At 34.6% G+C, this 19745-nt stretch overlaps 1 protein-coding gene across 1 annotated transcript in view; it reads right to left on the reverse strand.

The window, feature by feature from the left end:
• Window positions 1–395: 395 nt before the first annotated feature.
• foi (solute carrier family 39 fear-of-intimacy) overlaps window positions 396–19745 on the reverse strand; it is a 90703-nt gene continuing 71353 nt past the window's right edge. The window contains exons 4-7 of the mRNA XM_089648402.1: window positions 8969–9105; window positions 6875–6955; window positions 6392–6579; window positions 396–4823 (exon numbers count right to left, since the gene is read on the reverse strand). Coding sequence (XP_089504528.1) covers window positions 4683–4823; window positions 6392–6579; window positions 6875–6955; window positions 8969–9105 — 547 coding nt within the window. The 3' untranslated portion in view covers window positions 396–4682. The remainder of the gene's footprint in view (window positions 4824–6391; window positions 6580–6874; window positions 6956–8968; window positions 9106–19745) is intronic.

Raw genomic sequence — 19745 nt, forward strand, 5'->3', positions numbered from 1 at the left:
TACTCAAGCGAAACGATAGGAAAACCTTCAATTTATCTAAAGCATATTTTTTGGTATTTATAATGTACACCAATTCCTTATAAAGATTAATCAAAATAGCGATTGTAATAGCTTCGCCTTAATATTGGTTCATGGCCCATCTCCCTTGTTACGATTATCTACGAGTGTTACATAATAGAGTGAAAAATAACTACTGAGCACACTTGAGGTGATTTTTTCACGAAAACGGCGCTGTAGAAATGATCCAAACATTATTAACCGAGTATGCCAATAACATGAGGGAACGAAATTCTATAGATCTCGCAGTTGAGGAAGAAAGGGCTAAGGATTCAAATATTGCTAATACATAAAATATCAAGATATCCAAATAAAAACAACATAAATTTTAAGTAAGAAATATCATTTTATTTAAAAACAAAAAAATTCACAAGTTAACGAAAAAAAAAAACTTGTTTTTACATAAATTTGATAGGAGTTTCGTCAAACATTTGTGTTTTACTGTTTAATATAACTAAAAACATAATGTAAAAATCAGCATTATCCAACGAAATATAAAAACGCAGATTGGCACCAACGGTATTAAACAATACTAAACAGTATTCTCACATCGATGGCGTTATCACAAGACAGTAGTGAAAAACAATACAAATTTTCATTGTTACATCTCCCAACTTATTCGCACTTAAAACTATTCACTAAATAAAAAAATCTTTCTTATAAGCTTAAAAAGAAAAAAAAACAAACACTTCTTTATCTCATCCGTCGTGTATACAAATTCTTCATCACTTGAGTACAAAGTACTTCTAAGAATAAGGGCGATACTCAAAATCCAAAACATTCAAAACGCAACTATACATAGACATTGACAGCTGCAAAAAGTCCACGCTTCCTTTGGGGATGCTTGGTGGAGGGCCCAAGTCCAACATTTAACCTACAGTACAAAGTTGGTAATGTGACGTCGTGTCCAGTAATTGGACGTTTTATTACTGGACCAAAGAAAACAATGCGCACAAAAAAATAAGTTTATTCTAATTTTAACTGCTCTGTCATCTTTGGGGGTGCTGATTGGGGGGTATTTTTGACTAGAGGATGTTAAACAGCCCGTTCTCATGTGTCCAATGTTGAGATAATTCAAATATTGAAAATATTTCTTCAACAGCTTATCATTTACATTGGCCTCTCTAGGGCCTAGGAGTCGAATAGTCTTACATAAATTGGTGACTTTAGTTTTAATTACACTTCCAGATGTGTCAAATGTCAACCAAAAAATGTGGGGCAGACATTTGTCATGTCTCTGGGCCGAAAGAATCAATGATAAGTTCAGAGCAAATTCTATTGTAATACTGGTAGAAAAAACACAGCATCCCCACTCGATGTATACATTCCAACACTAGTTTCAACAGTTTTTTTGGATTTTTAGTAAGCCCGCATAAAATCACACATAACATAAAAATACAGTTTATAAAAGTGTAAAGTTTACTGTTCCACAAGGATTAAATTTCACGTCCCGGGAGCACACGCAAGACGGTTGTAAAATTAGTCCATTACCCAGTTTTTAAAATCATTGGTTTTTTTATAGGAAAAAGGAATGTATCAAACAGTTGAAAAGTCCCTATAGATAACATACTGAAATGTATATTTTGATATATGTAAACGAAATGTAAATAAAAAATATTTATATATGGTATTATGGTATTGACAAAAAAGGGAATATAAATATTTTAAAACAATTTAAAGGCTGGGTAGCACATGAAACTAGAGTCCAGAACTGCAGTATAACAAAATATCCCTTCCGAGGCGGGGAGAGCTATCTATCTACGGCCCCTTAAATTGTGGTATTTAATGTAATTAAATAGACAATTCGACCAAACAAACAAACATGACAACATAACTTAAATTTAATCAATCATCTCTAATAAATAGTATAAAATAAAGTCGCTATTCGAGTCTGTCTGTTTGTGCGCTTAGTTCTTCTAAACTACGGATTTTGATAAGGTTTTCATTATCATTTATGAAATTTCTCCAGGAAGGTATATATGTATTATACATTCATGTTATATTTATATAAAGTAGAGAAAAGTCGATGTTTTGTAATAAAGTCGTAAAAAATATTTTTGGGCGCTTTCCTCGCTAACACTAGCTAAACCTTATGAGATACATCAAAATAATGTACTACGGAATTGAATAGCTTAAAAAGGCCTACAGAAAAATCCGCGGCGGTAAACGTCAGCTAGCAATGTATATATGTTTAATATTATATACAAAAAACCAGTTAAAAAAAACATTCATTTTCACAAATTAAGCGATATAAATACTTAATTGTCATTTTCAACAAATAAAAAAAAATAAAAAAATGATGTTTGATTTGAGATTTTCACAGCCAAAAGAATTATAGTAATTTATTTTTGGGCATTATGGCATGTTGCATTACCTTCTTCTTTAGCCAACATTTTGGACAGCATTACAGTGTCCATCATCAGGACGGGTGTGTGATGTCCGAAACATTGGCTAAAGAAGGATGTAGCGCAACACGGCATAATATCCCAAAAATAAAAATGTTTTTTTTCAAAAATGTACTCAGTATGTTATCGATTAAGGCCCTTCAAATTTTTGTCCTTTTTAAAACATGCTACCTTTGTGCTCCGAGAACCCGACATAAAACAAGATTTTTATAACAAAAAACTAATTTGTTCACATCATATTCTTCGACTCAACGTAAAACCAATAGTAAAAAAAAAAATGTATTTCAAAAGATACCAAACAAAATACTTGTAAGAAAATTGCATTTAAAACATTCTTCACTTGGGTATAAAAATGATTAATAGCAAAAATGAACCGATTAATACTCAATAATGTGAAACCAACCTTTTCGTAACGAGTGCCTTCAACCTTAAATTAAATTTTCAATTCCCAAAATGCCTAAATAAACAGCAAGCAATTTTGAAAATATGAGATTTTTATATTCTAAGCTTTGAAATGTGAGCCAATATATTACAAATCGGCATCATTTTAAATACAAAATTGAGACATATTTCAAAAAATTATAATATGATGTAAATATATTTACAAAAGTGTTTTTTTTTTCCTGGTCAACTATGTAATACTATAAATTTATAGTTTTTTAATTTTATTTTATTATTCATATCAGCACAGCGAATATAATCGTAGGGGGTACAAAGTGATAAATTCCTGAAGCTAAAGCACTTATATATTTAATGTCAAGTCCATTAAATCACTTACAATTGTTTTACTGGTCGTTTAAAAGTTTCCTCTCGTAGTTCTTAAGTAGTTACGTCCACTCCAAAATTTTTACCCCTTAGAATGCCAAAAAAGATCATATAAGAAGACCTTCGTGGTAGAGCGGTTAAGAATCTTGACTACAAATCAAGAATCGAATCCCGGCAAGCGCAATTAATTTTTATATAATTGGGAATGCCGTAGTAACACTGGCTCAGAACAGTAGGGAGCAGTTAAGACTATTGTTACGTATTTGAAAAAAATATACTGAGCGATTTCTGAGTTGAGTACAGATATGTATTTATCAATACCTGAAGATTACCAAATTCCATTTTATTAACAGTTTTTAATTTGTAAAATTAGTTAGCAATACTATGCATTGTATTCATTGGGAATACACATTTTATTTTTATTGCAATATGCTTAAACAAATACTGCGTATCAACTGGAGCGTTCTTGGCCAATTTACAAACACTTGCAACCAATTTGAAGAGATATATAAAAAAAAATGATTGGAATTATTTCAAAGGCTTCTCTAACACTATAAGCAATTTAAATGTATTTATATTAAAATTCGGTATAGTTAGGTATGGTTTTTTGAAAGAGGTTGGGAAATTACGAACCAAACGCTTTAAATTTTCAGAAATTGATTTCTTAGCGGGACGCTCCAGTTGTTATGAATATTTATAATAATGATTATAACTTTATCAAATTATGTAAACTTTACTTTGAGAGTTCAATACAATAAGTAATGTTTAATCCATAAAAATAAATGCATCAAAAATCACATTGGTGATATTGAAATTTTGCAACCAAGAAAAGTTTTAATATTAGCAGTCGCTCAGTTTGATTGGCGAAAGGGGCCTTCGAAATATCATTATACTGTAAAATCTTGACATGCTAAGGGAAAAGATAGCATTAATTATATACTTAAAAAGGTAGGTACTGCAAGATAATTTTTTTTTAATTTCTAGTAAGTACTAAGTTATCTGTGTAAATTTTTCTAAAATTTTAAATAAGTACTACAAGATCTTGCGGTTATCGTAAAAATTTTAAAGTAAGATTTCAGTAAATAGAAAAATGTGACAACTTTCTTCTTTGTTATTAGGTAACTCGATATACCCACTCAAAATTCAAGGCGATTCTCACCTTTCACAGGGTTTCAAAAAAGAAACAATTCAAACAAATTACTGTTAGCATCAATGAATGTTCTTCTTTCTTATTAGGTAGTCTTTATACCTGAACCAAATTCAATGCGTCTCTCACATTTTAAGAGTTTCAAAATTGAAAATAAAAGTTAGTATTAAATGCTTGTTTTCACATATATCGATGAAAATTTCTTGTTTTTAAGTACCTACCTACGTAAACCCTCCCAAGATTTAAGCACTCTGTAAAAAATGTTCTTCTCTCTCGCCGAGGGTGGTGCCTGTTGGCTAGCGCGGCAGTCAGCCAAACAGGCGCTTGAGGTCATCCTCGTACATGGCGATCAGAAACATTATTCCGATGCCGCATGCCAGCCCCGACAGCTGCAGCAGGCACTGGCAAAGGGAACCCTCGTTGGCGTGGGAAGATGATAGCTCGGGGATCTGAGGAACAAAATCAATTATTTATTAAATACTCTAAGGGGAGTGGACTCTTTCGTCGTGGGGCCTTCAGGGAACCAACGGGGAATGGACTCTTCCACCACGGGCCTTCAGGGAACCAAGGAGGAGTGGAGAGGAGAGATGAGATCCTCTTCCCTTGATGGACCTTTAGGGAATCAAGGAGGAATGGAGAGGAGAGATGAGGCTCTCTTCCCTTGTGGGGCCTTCAGGGAATCCAAAGGGGAATGGAGAGGAGAGATGATACCTGGGAAGATACACTGTAGAACCAGAAGAGATAGCCACATATCCAATGAAAACCCTGGTGAACTTCATTAAAGGGACTGGGTTGTTGTTAAAGGAATGAGGTAAAATGGGAGATGGCTAGAGATTTTGTTTTAACTAAAAACGCGAAAAAATATTTGTGTTTCGAAAATAGGGCATTTATAAATTTTCTTTGCGTTTCAAGGCATTTGCAAGTGTTTCCAGTGATTTCTATTTCGCGAATTAACGCGAAAAACGTGACTTTGGCCGTATTTCAGCATTATTATTGTATTTAGCGAAATAGGCGTGAATTTCCCGAAAATACCGGGTATTAAAATAATATGTGAGAATTTCAAAAAATCGATATTTACATTACGATTTTTTATAATTTTGTTACTATTTTATGTGTAAATATTTAATATTTTTGTACTGTAGGCTAAAATTGCTTTTTGACATTACACAAATTGTGCGAAATAAATGACGCCTATTGATGTTAATCGCAATCTGCATTTGTTGTGTTTGTGTTCGACCCGTACTTAGAGTTTCCTTCCTTATTAATTTAATATTAAAATTAATTATTTATAATCTTTCACATGGAAATACTTGCAAATGAAGGTTAAACATATATTTTACCAAAAATACTTAATATATGCGCTAAAAACATTCAGTAAATACATTTTTTCTATTTTGCTACAAAACGCTAAATTATGCCTCAAAATGCTATAAAACGCTAAATTTCCAATTGTTAATGCTAAAAAATCTGAAAATTAATGCTAAATTTTGCCATCTCTATAGATGGCACAATGGGCATATGGCCTAAGTGCTCACGGGAACTATATGTAAACCGTCTCTGCTCTATAAATAAATAAATACTATAATAGTAAAACAAACCCTTGACTCGGAAATGGGTGATCCGTTTGATAGATTCACCTGTCTTAACAAATGGATTGCAATTTTTAGAGCACAGGTGTCAAATGGGAACGCCATCCTTGTTCTACCGATATTTCTGTACTGTACAATTTTTTTTTAATTTAAAAAAAAAAAAAAAATTATATAAGGGCCGTATGTAGGTAATGTAAAAATAATAAATAAGTGCGTAGTCATCCAAACAAAGGATACATTTCATTGGTTACCGACTTACCAGAGGTAACGCACTCAAACTGTCTCAAATCAACAATTAGATTACAGTATTTCATGGTCAGCAAGTCGCACCAATCAATCCACTAGAGAAGATAAGCTGTCATCGGTCTGCCTACAAAGCGCCCTAAGATACTTTTTAACCAATTTGTAATTGCCCCTAATTCCCTTACCATATCCACGAGCGCGATGTAAAGGAACATGCCAGCGGCCGCGGCGAATATCCACTGCGTGGCCTCGGGCGTGTGACCTGCCAACACTCCAACCACCATCCCCAGCAGGCAAAGTATCGACGACAGCAGGTTGTAGAACACGGCGCGCCGGGCCGACATGCCTGCCTTCAGGAGCACCGCAAAGTCACCTGGAAACAGACAACACATTATTATAGATGTACTAATTGATCTGTGTAGTCAATAAATTTCACAAGAGACCCGGCAGTAGGTAGTCCGCTCACCACCCTCAGTTGACATAGGAAGAGGGAGAAATGTTCCCTGACACATGCAGCGGTTTCGGCGGGACGAATATAGGAAGTAGTAAATAGTAACCTCGTGAAGATAATGATAAACAATGAAGTTCAACTTAATTACTTCAACTACAATGCTGTTTCAAGAGCCTGCAGTCTGGTGGAGGGTTTTTCATGATGGTTTACAACTCACCAATTTCATGAGGCAATTCGTGGCACAGCACCGCAATAGCCGTGGAGAATCCACCGGCAATATTACTCGAAAAGGCAGCACCTGAAATCATACAAAATATTGAACACTTTTCCTTATGTATTTTCACAATTTCGATCAATCAACATAGCTGTTGGTTGATGTATTAAGGCTGATACATATATATAATAAACTACAGATTTGAAGTGAGTGGAATGTATAGAGTACTCTCTCAGTAATCTGTCCATCGATTATTCCACAACTACTACAATCTGCAATTTTATGTGAGTGGAATGTATAGAGTACTCTCTCAGTAATCTGTCCATCGATTATTCCACAACTACTACAATCTGCAATTTGATGTGAGTGGAATGTATAGAGTACTCTCTCAGTAATCTGTCCATCGATTATTCCACAACTACTACAATCTGCAATTTTATGTGAGTGGAATGTATAGAGTACTCTCTCAGTAATCTGTCCATCGATTATTCCACAACTACTACAATCTGCAATTTGATGTGAGTGGAATGTATAGAGTACTCTCTCAGTAATCTGTCCATCGATTATTCCACAACTACTACAATCTGCAATTTTATGTGAGTGGAATGTATAGAGTACTCTCTCAGTAATCTGTCCATCGATTATTCCACAACTACTACAATCTGCAATTTGATGTGAGTGGAATGTATAGAGTACTCTCTCAGTAATCTGTCCATCGATTATTCCACAACTACTACAATCTGCAATTTTATGTGAGTGGAATGTATAGAGTACTCTCTCAGTAATCTGTCCATCGATTATTCCACAACTACTACAATCTGCAATTTGATGTGAGTGGAATGTATAGAGTACTCTCTCAGTAATCTGTCCATCGATTATTCCACAACTACTACAATCTGCAATTTTATGTGAGTGGAATGTATAGAGTACTCTCTCAGTAATCTGTCCATCGATTATTCCACAACTACTACAATCTGCAATTTGATGTGAGTGGAATGTATAGAGTACTCTCTCAGTAATCTGTCTCGAGCTTTGTACACCGACAGGTTGGGTTATCTTACTCATATATACTCGGTTACTGTACCATTTCCAGGGTTAAATATTGTTCTATTATTTAAGTTTTTAATCCTGCGGGTCAGGGGGAATAGTGCAATCCCAGTCTGTTATAATTACATGAGATATACATTATAAGTATGTATTACATATATAATAAAAAATAAACAAAAATAACATAAAATATAATAGGCATAGGAACCCAATGATAACATAAAATAAAACATCATATAAATTCAAATTAAAAGGTATTAGTATATTTCGGTTAGTCCTCTGTATCTTCTAGCTACTGTCGCATGTGTTTCTGTTTGTTTCATTCTGCCACATTCTTTGTTTGAATAAGTTTACAAAATGGAGACTTCTCGCAAGAGTAAACATGACATCTTAATTTTAAACCAAAAAAATATTAATTTTACATGTAAACACTATAATGTGACGTTTTCCCTAAATGGGTACTTTCCCAGTTTTTTGGGGTGGCAGATTAGCGAAAGTGTATTGTATTTCGAAGATTAAAAAATGTTGATAATATATATTTATTTATTTATTTACGGACGTCCATTACAATATAATATTTTTTACACGAATAAGAAACAGAGATGGCAATGAAAGGAGAGCATATATAAATGATGAGCAATGACAATACACATACAATATAAAAAGTACAGATGAAAGACAATTACAAGTATTACAAGACAATTACAATGCATTAAGAAGATTTAAAGGGCTTTAAAAATTACACATTACGTATCGACTGTCGAAATTCATTCAGGCTTACGCCAAAAAATTCAATGCTTTTGCTTTGTCTCGACATTCTGGACAAAGGAGAATGGTAACCACAATTAGTGGAATGCTGATTTGAGGAACAGAAATTCATTATTTCGGAGTCTACGGGGAGGGATGTTGAACTGGATGAGCCGCAACAAAGCAGGTGTGTCAGTAATACTGTTGATAATTTTGAATATGCAAATCAGATCAGAGTCCTTTCTACGTTTTTCCAAAGAAGAAATGTTTAAAGTTTCCGGGGTAGTTGATATAAATTGTTACCTATGGCCATGCCGTCGGTGAAGTTGTGCAGGCCGTCCCCCATGATGACCATCCACACGACGGAGGAGAGGCTGGAGGGGGGAGAGTGTACGTGACCGTGGGAGTGCGAATGGCCATGGTGGGTTTGAGAGTGCTCCCTGCAAACAAACAACATTAATTATAGTTACTCTCAAACAGTAAACTGATCTATGAACAAAATACATATTTATAACAAAAATTTAAATAAGTCGGCACAATGGATGTTCCATATAGCTTGATCCACCTTTGCGATATTGGTTGGTTTAGAATAATAATCAGAGCCAATCATAAATATCCACTCAATTGCCCCAGTCCACAATAGTGGACATTGGCCAGAATCGAGAAAGCAGTTGATTTGTGATTGTGTTCTGAGTTACTCTTTCATTTATTTTCTAGTATTTTTATTTAGTTCTATGGCAATGAAACTTCTTGCCTCGTGTAGGGACTGAATTCTTTATTTCAAGTAAAATTTCACAGTGGCAATACTGATACTTTCAGAATTATGTCATTTCGGAATTCAATGATTTTTGATAAATTTTTTCCCAGGTTTTCGAAAATTTGTAGGTACCTACCTAAATTAGAAATATAGGAATCTTGGTAGTGATAGACAATGAAAGATGATGTTGTGTGTGTTACAGCGTTTATTGTGAGTCAGTATAATTGCGCAGTTGGAAGTTTGGGACCGATGATGATGATGACACCAGGCGTAGACGGCGATGATGTGGTCGAGATGTGGGTCAGTGAGACTGGACTCGTGGAAGTGTTCAGCACTGATGAAGACGTGGGGGCTTCCGGGTACTTCAGTGTGAACGAGGTAGCCAAAGGTGCGATGGATCTGGTCAGCAGATGAGTGGGATATGCAGGACGGCGACGATGCCGCGGGACCGTGGCGCAGTCCAGCAAAGTGGTCGCAGGGTCTAGGCGCGTGAGATCAGCGCTGGCCAGGAATGATATGATAGGACGGGGCCAGGGCGCTGAGGTGAATCCCAAGGAGTCCATAGTTGTAGTCCGAGCAAAACCGGGTGTAGGTGTGTAGCGATGAGGTGAAGAAAGAGCGAGGCGTAACGCGGGGGATGCCATAACGGCTGACTCCTCCGTTACACCGATTCGGACTTCTCGATTGGAATGATGATGTACTTAGGTCCTCCTCCGCTTCTATAGGTGCTGATTCCTTTGTTCTCGTCTTCCACCGGTTGGAGCAGCGTCTGGACATCGAACCCGCAGGACCGCTGACTCGGTTCATTGTATGAATGTTTTGCATCACCCCGCATTCCTTCCATTCGCATTATCAGCAGTTTACATATCGCTGTATCAAAGGTCGATATTTCAATTGATGTTTCGTAAGTCTGATTGTCGATTCGACGACCGTAGCGGCGATGATGCGGATGCTACACATTTATAATTTTTTTTTAGATTAACATTAATTTGTTAAATTTATTTGTGTTCAACACAAATTCAGGAGAAAAATTAATGAACCTTCTAAGATAAGCAAATTCGCAAATCTGTCAAGAAATAAGAGAGGTTATAGCAGTTTAAAAATAATTGTTACGATTGTCAAAAAGAGAGTGCTGCGTAGTAATGATATTTTATGTAGGATCAAAAAGGCAGCGAAAAGTTTAATTAATGATGTTTAATTGTGAACATGAGGAAAATTCCTTTCCTTAAAAAAGACCCCCAAAGAAGAATGTGTGGAGTTAATATAAAAAAATATATTTTAAATCTGGGAATTCTGGATTCCTAATAACAACCTTTTGCCCTACAAGCAGATGTGAGAGTTGTTATTTTAATTATGGCCGAGGAGTGCCCGGATTAGGATTCAATTAAAATAATGGCGTACTTGAGCAGAACTGGGAGGATTCAGTTAATGGCTTGGAGTAACTGAAGGATTAACTTAATGGCTTCAGAGTAACTGAAAGATTAACTTAACACCTTGACTCCGGTGATGGGTCTGGTTTGACCCAGTGTTTTTAAAAAAAAAGATTTTGCCGCAAATATCTCGTTTAGGCTAATTTCCTTTTGTCTATTCTTTCATCAAATATTTACCCACATTTCGACTCAAAAATGATTAAAATCGGACACGTTTTAAAAAAGTTATAAGAATAATTGTGTATAAAAACACGCAAAAACTCCATTTCTTCTCAGTTGAATTCGAGCAGCCGACGAAACAGCATATCTCTCGCTCTGTCCTTCCGTCTTTGTCTCTCACAGTCCCGCGCAGATGTTGTCAACCATTCGGGCACATTTCTAGTATTGTGATTTTTGTTTGTGACTTTGTTTTAATTTTTTTTTTTCGTAGCGTACGAACGCAATGGCAAAGCAAAATTATTTATCTGATAATGAGATCGAAAAGCTACTTAACAGTTCGAACAGTGAGATCAGTGATGATGGCGACTTGGAATTCGAAACATTAGATCCAGAATTTGAAAGTGATCCGGAAGAAATATTATTAGAGGAAATATCTGAAAGTGGAAATGGAAGTGATAATGAAGTTAGTGTAGGAAATTCGAATGAATCCGTTGCAGATCAACATTTATACGTGTCGAATTCCGGATTCCAATGGAATTCTGCGCCACCAGCCAGCTCACGTACCAGAAGCCATAACATTATTGCTTCTACCCCTGGATTGAAAAACGGTAGCCAGAACATAGTATCCATCCGAGATGCTTTTGATTTGTTTATTTCAAATGAAATGGTGGAGGAAATTATTGAAAATACGAATAAATTCTGTCAGCTCAATCCGAAAAATTCCAGCTTTCCTAACATTACGAAGACAGAAATGTATGCATTTTTTGGAGTTCTTTTGGCTTCAGGAAGAAATCGCGGCCGAAAGTTAGAACTAAGCGAACTTTGGACTACCGAGGATTTATTCCGGCAGCATTTTTTCCCCTCCGCTTTATCTAGAGATCGCTTCCGCTATATTTTTAGCAATATACGTTTCGATGACATTTATTGAATGATATAATATATCGATGAATTATTTTTGTGAATTTTAGCATTTTTAATATATTTTAACTAATAAAAAACTGTTAAACTTTTTACAATTGGTAGTGCTATATAATTATTTTGCTGCTGAATTTGTAATAATAAATCCATTTGGTGTTTTGTGTATGCATATAAATTTTATTAATCGTCGAATCATTTTTGTATTTTCGTATTTAGAATATTGCGTTTATTCCGTTTTTTTAAATGAAAATTGTTCATTTAAATTTGTTTTGTTGAAAAATAAAAGTTTTAGTATTTTTTAATGTGTGTCATTCAATGGTTTTAATTGTGACAAATAAATGTGTGAGGAAAGTAAATACTCAACTTGAATTTGAATGCCATTATATATAATATTTTCTAATATTTGCATAAGCAATCATCGTTTAATATGGCTATAAATTGAATTTATTTTCTCTTTACACATCTTTCTATTAGAGGTACAGCCACAAGGAAATTATCAAATAAGTGATTTATTTCTGGTATTTTAAATAATACACGATATTCTTGTAAATGCACACCATCGAAAATTTTAATAATTATAGAAATAAAAATGTTTGTTTCCGCTGACGAACGCTTCCTGTCCCCCCTCCCGCACTGCCCTCCTCATTCCCCTGACCATCACCCGGCACCCGCATCGGCCGTGTCGGGGCCGTCGTCGATTCAGTTGTTGATTAGCTGTTGCGCGGGATGTCCGCGCCGCTGTATATCGAAGAACCGCAAAATTTACGGAATACTAATTTCTAAAACTTCCATCTTCATACAAGAAACACAGGGGATATGTTATGAGTTAATGAGGAACTACAATAATATCATATAAAAGTAAGAATATGAACGAAAAATGCATAAAAAGCCTTTTAATTTCATCATTTCAGCCGGGTCAATCTGGACCCACCACCGCCACATGTGTTTCATTTTCAACCTCCGGGTATTACGTGTTAATGACTCTAAGTTATAGTCCATGGGTTGGAATTTGTAACAACACATAGAATGTAATTGAAACCTCATGTAGAAAAACTGCGTTATGGAAATAACAGATCCATTCAAATAGTATTCCAAGTATATTCAACTACATTCGCAGCAAAAATCGTTTCAAAATCTCAACCACAGATGACAGTACAAGGCCTACGGTGATAGCCGGTAGTGCGCTCTCAGTACAAGTCGGCCATTATAATAATAACAAGTATTTTATAATGTTTTTTTTTTTTTTTAAACCAATAGAAATAATTGATATCCTCACTTGAGATCTACCGTGCAGAAGATTTCATTTGCATGTTATTAAAATTTAGTAGTATGGGTAGTAAATAAATAGTGTTGTTTTTTTTAAATAATTATAAATGTATTACATACATGGTGTTTCTTTGTTCAGTTGAGTGGTTTCAGTTTGTATTTGGTGTTAGTATATTATCTATTTCTGATCTCCCTATGTTTTGTATCCAGCTATTTATTTGAAATTTAAATGTTAAAATATTGTTGTGAGTTTTGAATGAGAGTGGGATTTTGTTGTAAAGTTTAGTGCCAAAGTATAAGAAGTTTTCATTTGTATATTACTTAATTGAAACTGACGGTTTGTGCAATCGTCGCTTGGCACATTGATTGTCATTGTTATTAGGCGGTTAATACAGCGCGGTGATTGAGGTGATTTTTCACAAAGACGGCGCTTTACAAGTTGTCCAATTTTTATTATAGGGTGATGAGCTCAGTGGTAGAGCAGCGCCCCGGCAAGACTGAGGTCATGGGTTCAATTCCTAGATGCGACCGAATCTAGGTCTTTTTGTTTCAAATTTTCGTTTGACAGTCGCTGATATCGTCTTCTTGTTTAAGATTTAAGTTATTCCAAAAAAAATGGTAATAATAGATAGATTACTGATAAACTGGATCAGTTTTATCTGAAAATGGTGTTAAATCCACAAACCAGTTTATCTGATGTGAGATTAAAAGCAATTAACTTGAAATGTATTATGACCATAGAATAAAGAAGTGCACTAGAAATGCCATGTTGGCGTGTTTTGTTATCCAAAAGTCGGATTATTCTTCGCTTAAATTTCAAATACAGAACAGTGTTACATCATCATTATGAAATTTTCATTTCAATCGAATGTAATGGTGATATATTGAGACTTATTGATTGAGACTTTCAAAATATTATCTCGACATAATAGTTGCCCTCTCATCCAAGAAATCTTCACGATCAACAAACATATAAATCTCTGGGAACGCTCCAAAGAAATTAATAAAACATCTTTCGCATCCAATCCTAGGAAACGTTTCCTTGCAAATAGAGTAGTGGAAGCATGGAACAAACTTCCACAACAAATCATCCATGCTACTAATATAAACCAATGTAAAGCTCGATTGGATTCTTATTTGGAGAGAAGATAGGGTTAACTTAATTAAAATATAAAATAACTCAATTACTGTTAACCTTATTGCAAAATCAGATATGAGCTCATCAGCAGAATGCTGCCTGCTCATTAAATAATAATAATATATTTTTTTACAGTAGTTCCCCAAGAAAATAATTACCCTCAGGGCTTATGTCATCTTTGGGGATGCTCTGTGGAGGGTTTTTTTTAAGGTAAGGAAGGAGAGGAAGATCTGGGAAGGAAAAAGGCAAGAGGGGTGAGTAGGAATCTGGTATTGGTATTGTTATAAGCAATAGCTCGTTAGAGGATTACGAAAGAGTCCATAAAAAACAAATTCTAGGAGTGACAGACTTTTGAGTTCATCTCTCCCACTGCGACGCAAGGCAATGGGTCGAGAGAGTTCTGCTGGAGACGTAAAAAGATCTCTCTCAACCAGTCTCTCCAAATCCTGCCGCCACCCACACTAGACAGTCCTCACCCCCATGAACCTGGGCACTCCTGCAAAGTCACCAAACGTAGTGAACCACTCGGGGTGACCTACGGCAGAGGTGTTGATTATACAATGAATGATTCCATATTGAAAACAATGTCAGATAGTGTAAGAGAGACAGAGCGCTTACTGAATGGGCTAGAACCAAAAGTTACTAAATCATTGGTTTCCATTCAAATCTACATGGAAAACATTTCTAGTGTGAATTATAAATTCAGTGATGATGAACTACCAGTGATTGAAGGTCGCTTCCAATATTGATCGTGCTGTGAGATACATTTTATTAATAAGTTATCTTCGACCACTTGAAACACAAAATTAATAACATAGTACCCGGAAGTCATAGACATATGAATATTAGTAGACCTGCCCTAAGTGATTAAAAGCGTATTATCCCCACTCCCCATACCGGTTCCATTGGAGCCGGCTGTGCTCGCGTATGGCCTCAAGTGAAATTTGAAAACGTGACGTCATCATTCTTGTGCGAACTATGGTCGAGGCATCATCGGTTCATTTTACGAAATAACACGGCAAAATGTTGACTTGTACTATGAAAACTTGTAAAAATAGATGTGAAAAAGAGAATAAACCCAATTGTCGTATTACATTCCATATATAAGCATTATTTTACTTTATTTTAAGCATATTCACATCGTATAATATGAATCAGTTGTTACTATCACATCGAGAAACGTCTGGACGCGAAACACAAAGCTGGTTGGTTGCTGGGAAGTAAATTATGAACATTTATAAAAGTGTCTTAACTAAATACTTAAACGAAATATTCGACTCTGAAAATATTACCGAATTTTTTTGCCGAATTTGGACTTCGCAAATTTGTTCATAACGTGGCTAGTAATTTGCGCTCCCATGTAAAAATGTCTATTCATTCAAAAGCAGATTTTACTTTTAAGAAGTAAATGGTGATATTATAATGCGAGATGCCTATTTACTGTCAGATTGATTTATTGACGAATCACAGTCAGCTTCACTCCCTTCGTTCTTCAACAGTTGATTTTACCCCTCGCCATTATCTTCTCGTCTATTAATTCCTATGTCTGTGCCGGAAGTCAAACCAAGTAGAAACAAAATATTTACATATAAGGTTAGAATTGTACTGTAATATCAGCTGATAGAAAATTTTCTGACGTAATAGAAAAAACATAATTTTTTTTTTATTTGGAAAAACTAATTTAAATTACGCTTTGTTATTTTGTAGGTAATTGATTTTAAAAAGAAAGACTTGGACATTAATTGATCTTTGAAACAAGAAAAGAGAATTGAATATAATATATAGGTAGTTCACAAATTTTAAATTTACCTAGAAAAATTAGTTCCGAGTATTTTCACTCAAACTAAAGTTGAAAATGGCACTAGTGTTCATGAAAATAAAATATATCAAGTGAAGAATTTAATTCATGACATGTTTCATATTACATTATGCATATTTAATAGTGTTCAAAATCGTGGAAATAAAATATATCAAGTGAAGAATTTAATTCATGACACGTTTCATATTACATTATGCATATTTAATAGTGTTCAAAATCATGGGAATAAAATATTTCAAGTGAAGAATTTAATTCATGACATTTTTCATATTACTTTATGCATATTAGTAGTAAACAAAATCATGGAAATAAAATATATCAAGTGAAGAATTTAATTCATGACATTTTTCTCATTACATTATGCATATTTAATAGTGTTCAAAATCATGGAAATAAAATATATCAAGTGAAGAATTTAATTCATGACATGTTTCATATTACGTTATGCATATTTAATGGTGTTTAAAATCATGGAAATAAAATATATCAAGTGAAGAATTTAATTCATGACATGTTTCATATTACATTATGCATATTTAATAGTGTTCAAAATCATGGAAATAAAATATATCAAGTGAAGAATTTAATTCATGACATGTTTCATATTACGTTATGCATATTTAATGGTGTTTAAAATCATGGAAATAAAATATATAAAGTGAAGAATTTAATTCATGACATTTTTCTTATTACATTATGCATATTTAACAGTGTTCAAAATCATGAAAATAAAATATATCAAGTAAAGAATTTAATTTATGACATTTTTCATATTACGTTATGCATATTCAATAGTAAACAACTACTAACCCTGTAAAAATCTCAAGTGCGCACCACTGTTTAATTTGGCTGCCACCTCTAGTCTGGAGCCCCAAAATACTTGATAAACCCCTCGACTCCTTAACTTGCAGAAGCGGGCGGTCCTTTTGATAGATTCCTCTATCTTAACAGACGGATTGCAATCTTTGGAGGCGTTGGGTGGGAATAATGTTCTTGTTCTGCTGGTATTTCAAAGAAAAGTGGTCCGAGGAACTGGGGAAACGCGCACCCAACATTTGTTAACAGTTGACATTGATTTGTCACATGAAAACGAGTCGTTTTTACGATTCAGTGTTCAACAGCTTGCTCTTTCCTCTCCTCAAAAAGACCCTCCACACAGCATCGCCAAAGATGACATTGATGGAAATTTTCCTCGGGGCCTCCAGTGTGGAGTTTATAATTATCACCACTCAAAAGTAGAAAATTGCGCTAGAGTCCAAAGCCGTACAAATAATCCATCAACTAGAGCATTTTGCTGCATGAAAACACAAAAGCTTTGATGCAGGAATTCTTATTATAGTAAGTGCCCGCGAGTGTCATTTTCGGTGCAAGGGTCAGAAAGATCACATTAAAACTCAAGCACGTAGCAGATTCCTTTGCATGTGATTAATATGGCACTAATTTGGTCTGCATGGGTTCAATTTCATGTTATAATAATGAGTGCAATGTCACTTGACTCATGATTCATGATGGTGGTTAGTTAAGAATCGAGTTACTGGTGAGAGAGCATAATTCAATATTTAATAGGTATTTGGATATTATGACTAGTCATCATAAAAATTCCAACAGGAAAAATTAACAATAAAAAACAGACACAGCTTTCAACAAACTAATAATACTGCAGCTGTTAATCACAAATGATTAACAGCCTTACTAATAATAAAAAAAACTACCCAACTGAAAAACAGTGTTTTATAAATAAATAAACAAATGTCTTTAACTGGCTGCGAAAGAGCTGGTAATGTTGCATTTCTGCTGAATGACACACGAGGTTCCCTTCTTGAAAAGTTAGGTTATTTCTGACATTATTTTTTAATTAACTGTTACCACCGCATGAATTTAATAAGAATTCTACGACAGTGATGTTTTTTAATTGTGCAGGAAAATATAAATCATGGAAATCAACATTTATATTGCGCAAAAAAACAAATCCAAAATGGCATTTTTTTTTTCTCTGGAAATTATTATAATAATATACCCCTGCGAGGAACGGCGTGATGGTTAGTTAGTTAGTCGAGATAAAAAGTGAAGTGAAAGATTATCCATTCATATCTCTAGAAATATGTTCAATAGATTTATTTGTTTAACTTGGGTAAGGATTTCAAGCGCCCAAGACAGATTTTCCCCCTGAGCTCGTTTCAAGTTGCCGCATCCATTAAAACGATCTTGCTCGGCGCGCATGCGCAATAAACAATTACTGCGATGTCAGTAGAGCCGTGCGCCGCTTCTCAATTTAGACTGAATTTCGTGACGGTTTTTTAACAATTGTGAATTTAGGAATTTTATTCGACAATCTCATTTCGCTGGAATGAAAATAAATGTTTTAATAATTTTTTTTTATTTAAAAACGTATGTATTAGGGCTGTTAATTTGCATTAGATTTGCAACCAGTTTATGTTGCTTACGATGCATCTTGTTGTCATATGTATTGGTACACTATGTGTTTTAATATAAATATAATATTTTAACTAACTAGTGCCCAGAAAATAGAATTTTTAAATAGTTGATTAATATTTTTATTATTCTTTCGTTATGAGGGAAAAAATTTCATCATTATTCTAAAATAAAAATAAAATGTTTAAAGGATTGCATACCATGTAAATAAATTCATAAACAAATCCTTATTTATTAAAAACACTCGGCGCATAGATCAAATAATGTGATATAAAAATTCAAACCCAAACAGACCGCCCGGTAAAGACCGTCCAGCATTTTGTTTAAATGAACATCACCCCAAAATAATTATTAATGAATAGTTAAGATATGGATGCATAATTTGAGCAAGGTTTACATAAAGAATGATCAAGGGAAATATATTTAATTACAGTTATAAAAAGTATTATTGGTCGCGTGAAATGATGAAAAAATGTGTCGCGTGAAGGTGAAATCACCCCTACATTTGAACGCAACCTAAAGCTTAAAGGCAGAGGCGCTGCTGGTTTAAGGCGGGAGCGATTCTCCCCCCACCTACCGGCCACCCACGGGACGAGCAAGGATTGCAAGCAATCGGCACAGCCACGCTGAGCGAAGACAAATCAAACAAAGTTATCGATTGTAATACCTTGGAGACAAGACCAATATATTTCATTATAAACATCTACTTTGAGTTTTATTATTGCTAACAGTATAAATATATATTTGCAATAAGGTAGGAATAAAGAAAGAACTCCGGGATTTAGATGGGATAGCTTGTAAAATAATTGTTACCCTTTGTGCTATGCATAAAAAATCTTGTCTTAAAAACATTAGTTTACCAAAAAATAATAATTAGTATTTGACAAGTTCAAGTATTTCACCTAAAAATGTAGACAATTTCTCTCGACGCCATCTAGTGAGAGAGTTAGCACTTACAATGCCTTTCTGATATAAAATAAAGTTGGTTGTTTTCAGTTGAAAAAATGTAACAAGCAGTAACTGTTGAATGAAACACTAGTATATATTGAATCATTTCGCGGGTAAGAGATAAGCAGCCATAGCTCAGTGGTCAGAGCTGTCGACCGGAAATCGAAGGGACACGGGTTCGAGTCCCGTTGGCGTCATGTATCTTTTATCAG

This window comes from Hesperophylax consimilis, chromosome 27 (assembly GCF_061612785.1).
Source record: "Hesperophylax consimilis isolate HC1 chromosome 27, BYU_Hcon_1.0, whole genome shotgun sequence".
Taxonomy (NCBI): domain Eukaryota; kingdom Metazoa; phylum Arthropoda; class Insecta; order Trichoptera; family Limnephilidae; genus Hesperophylax; species Hesperophylax consimilis.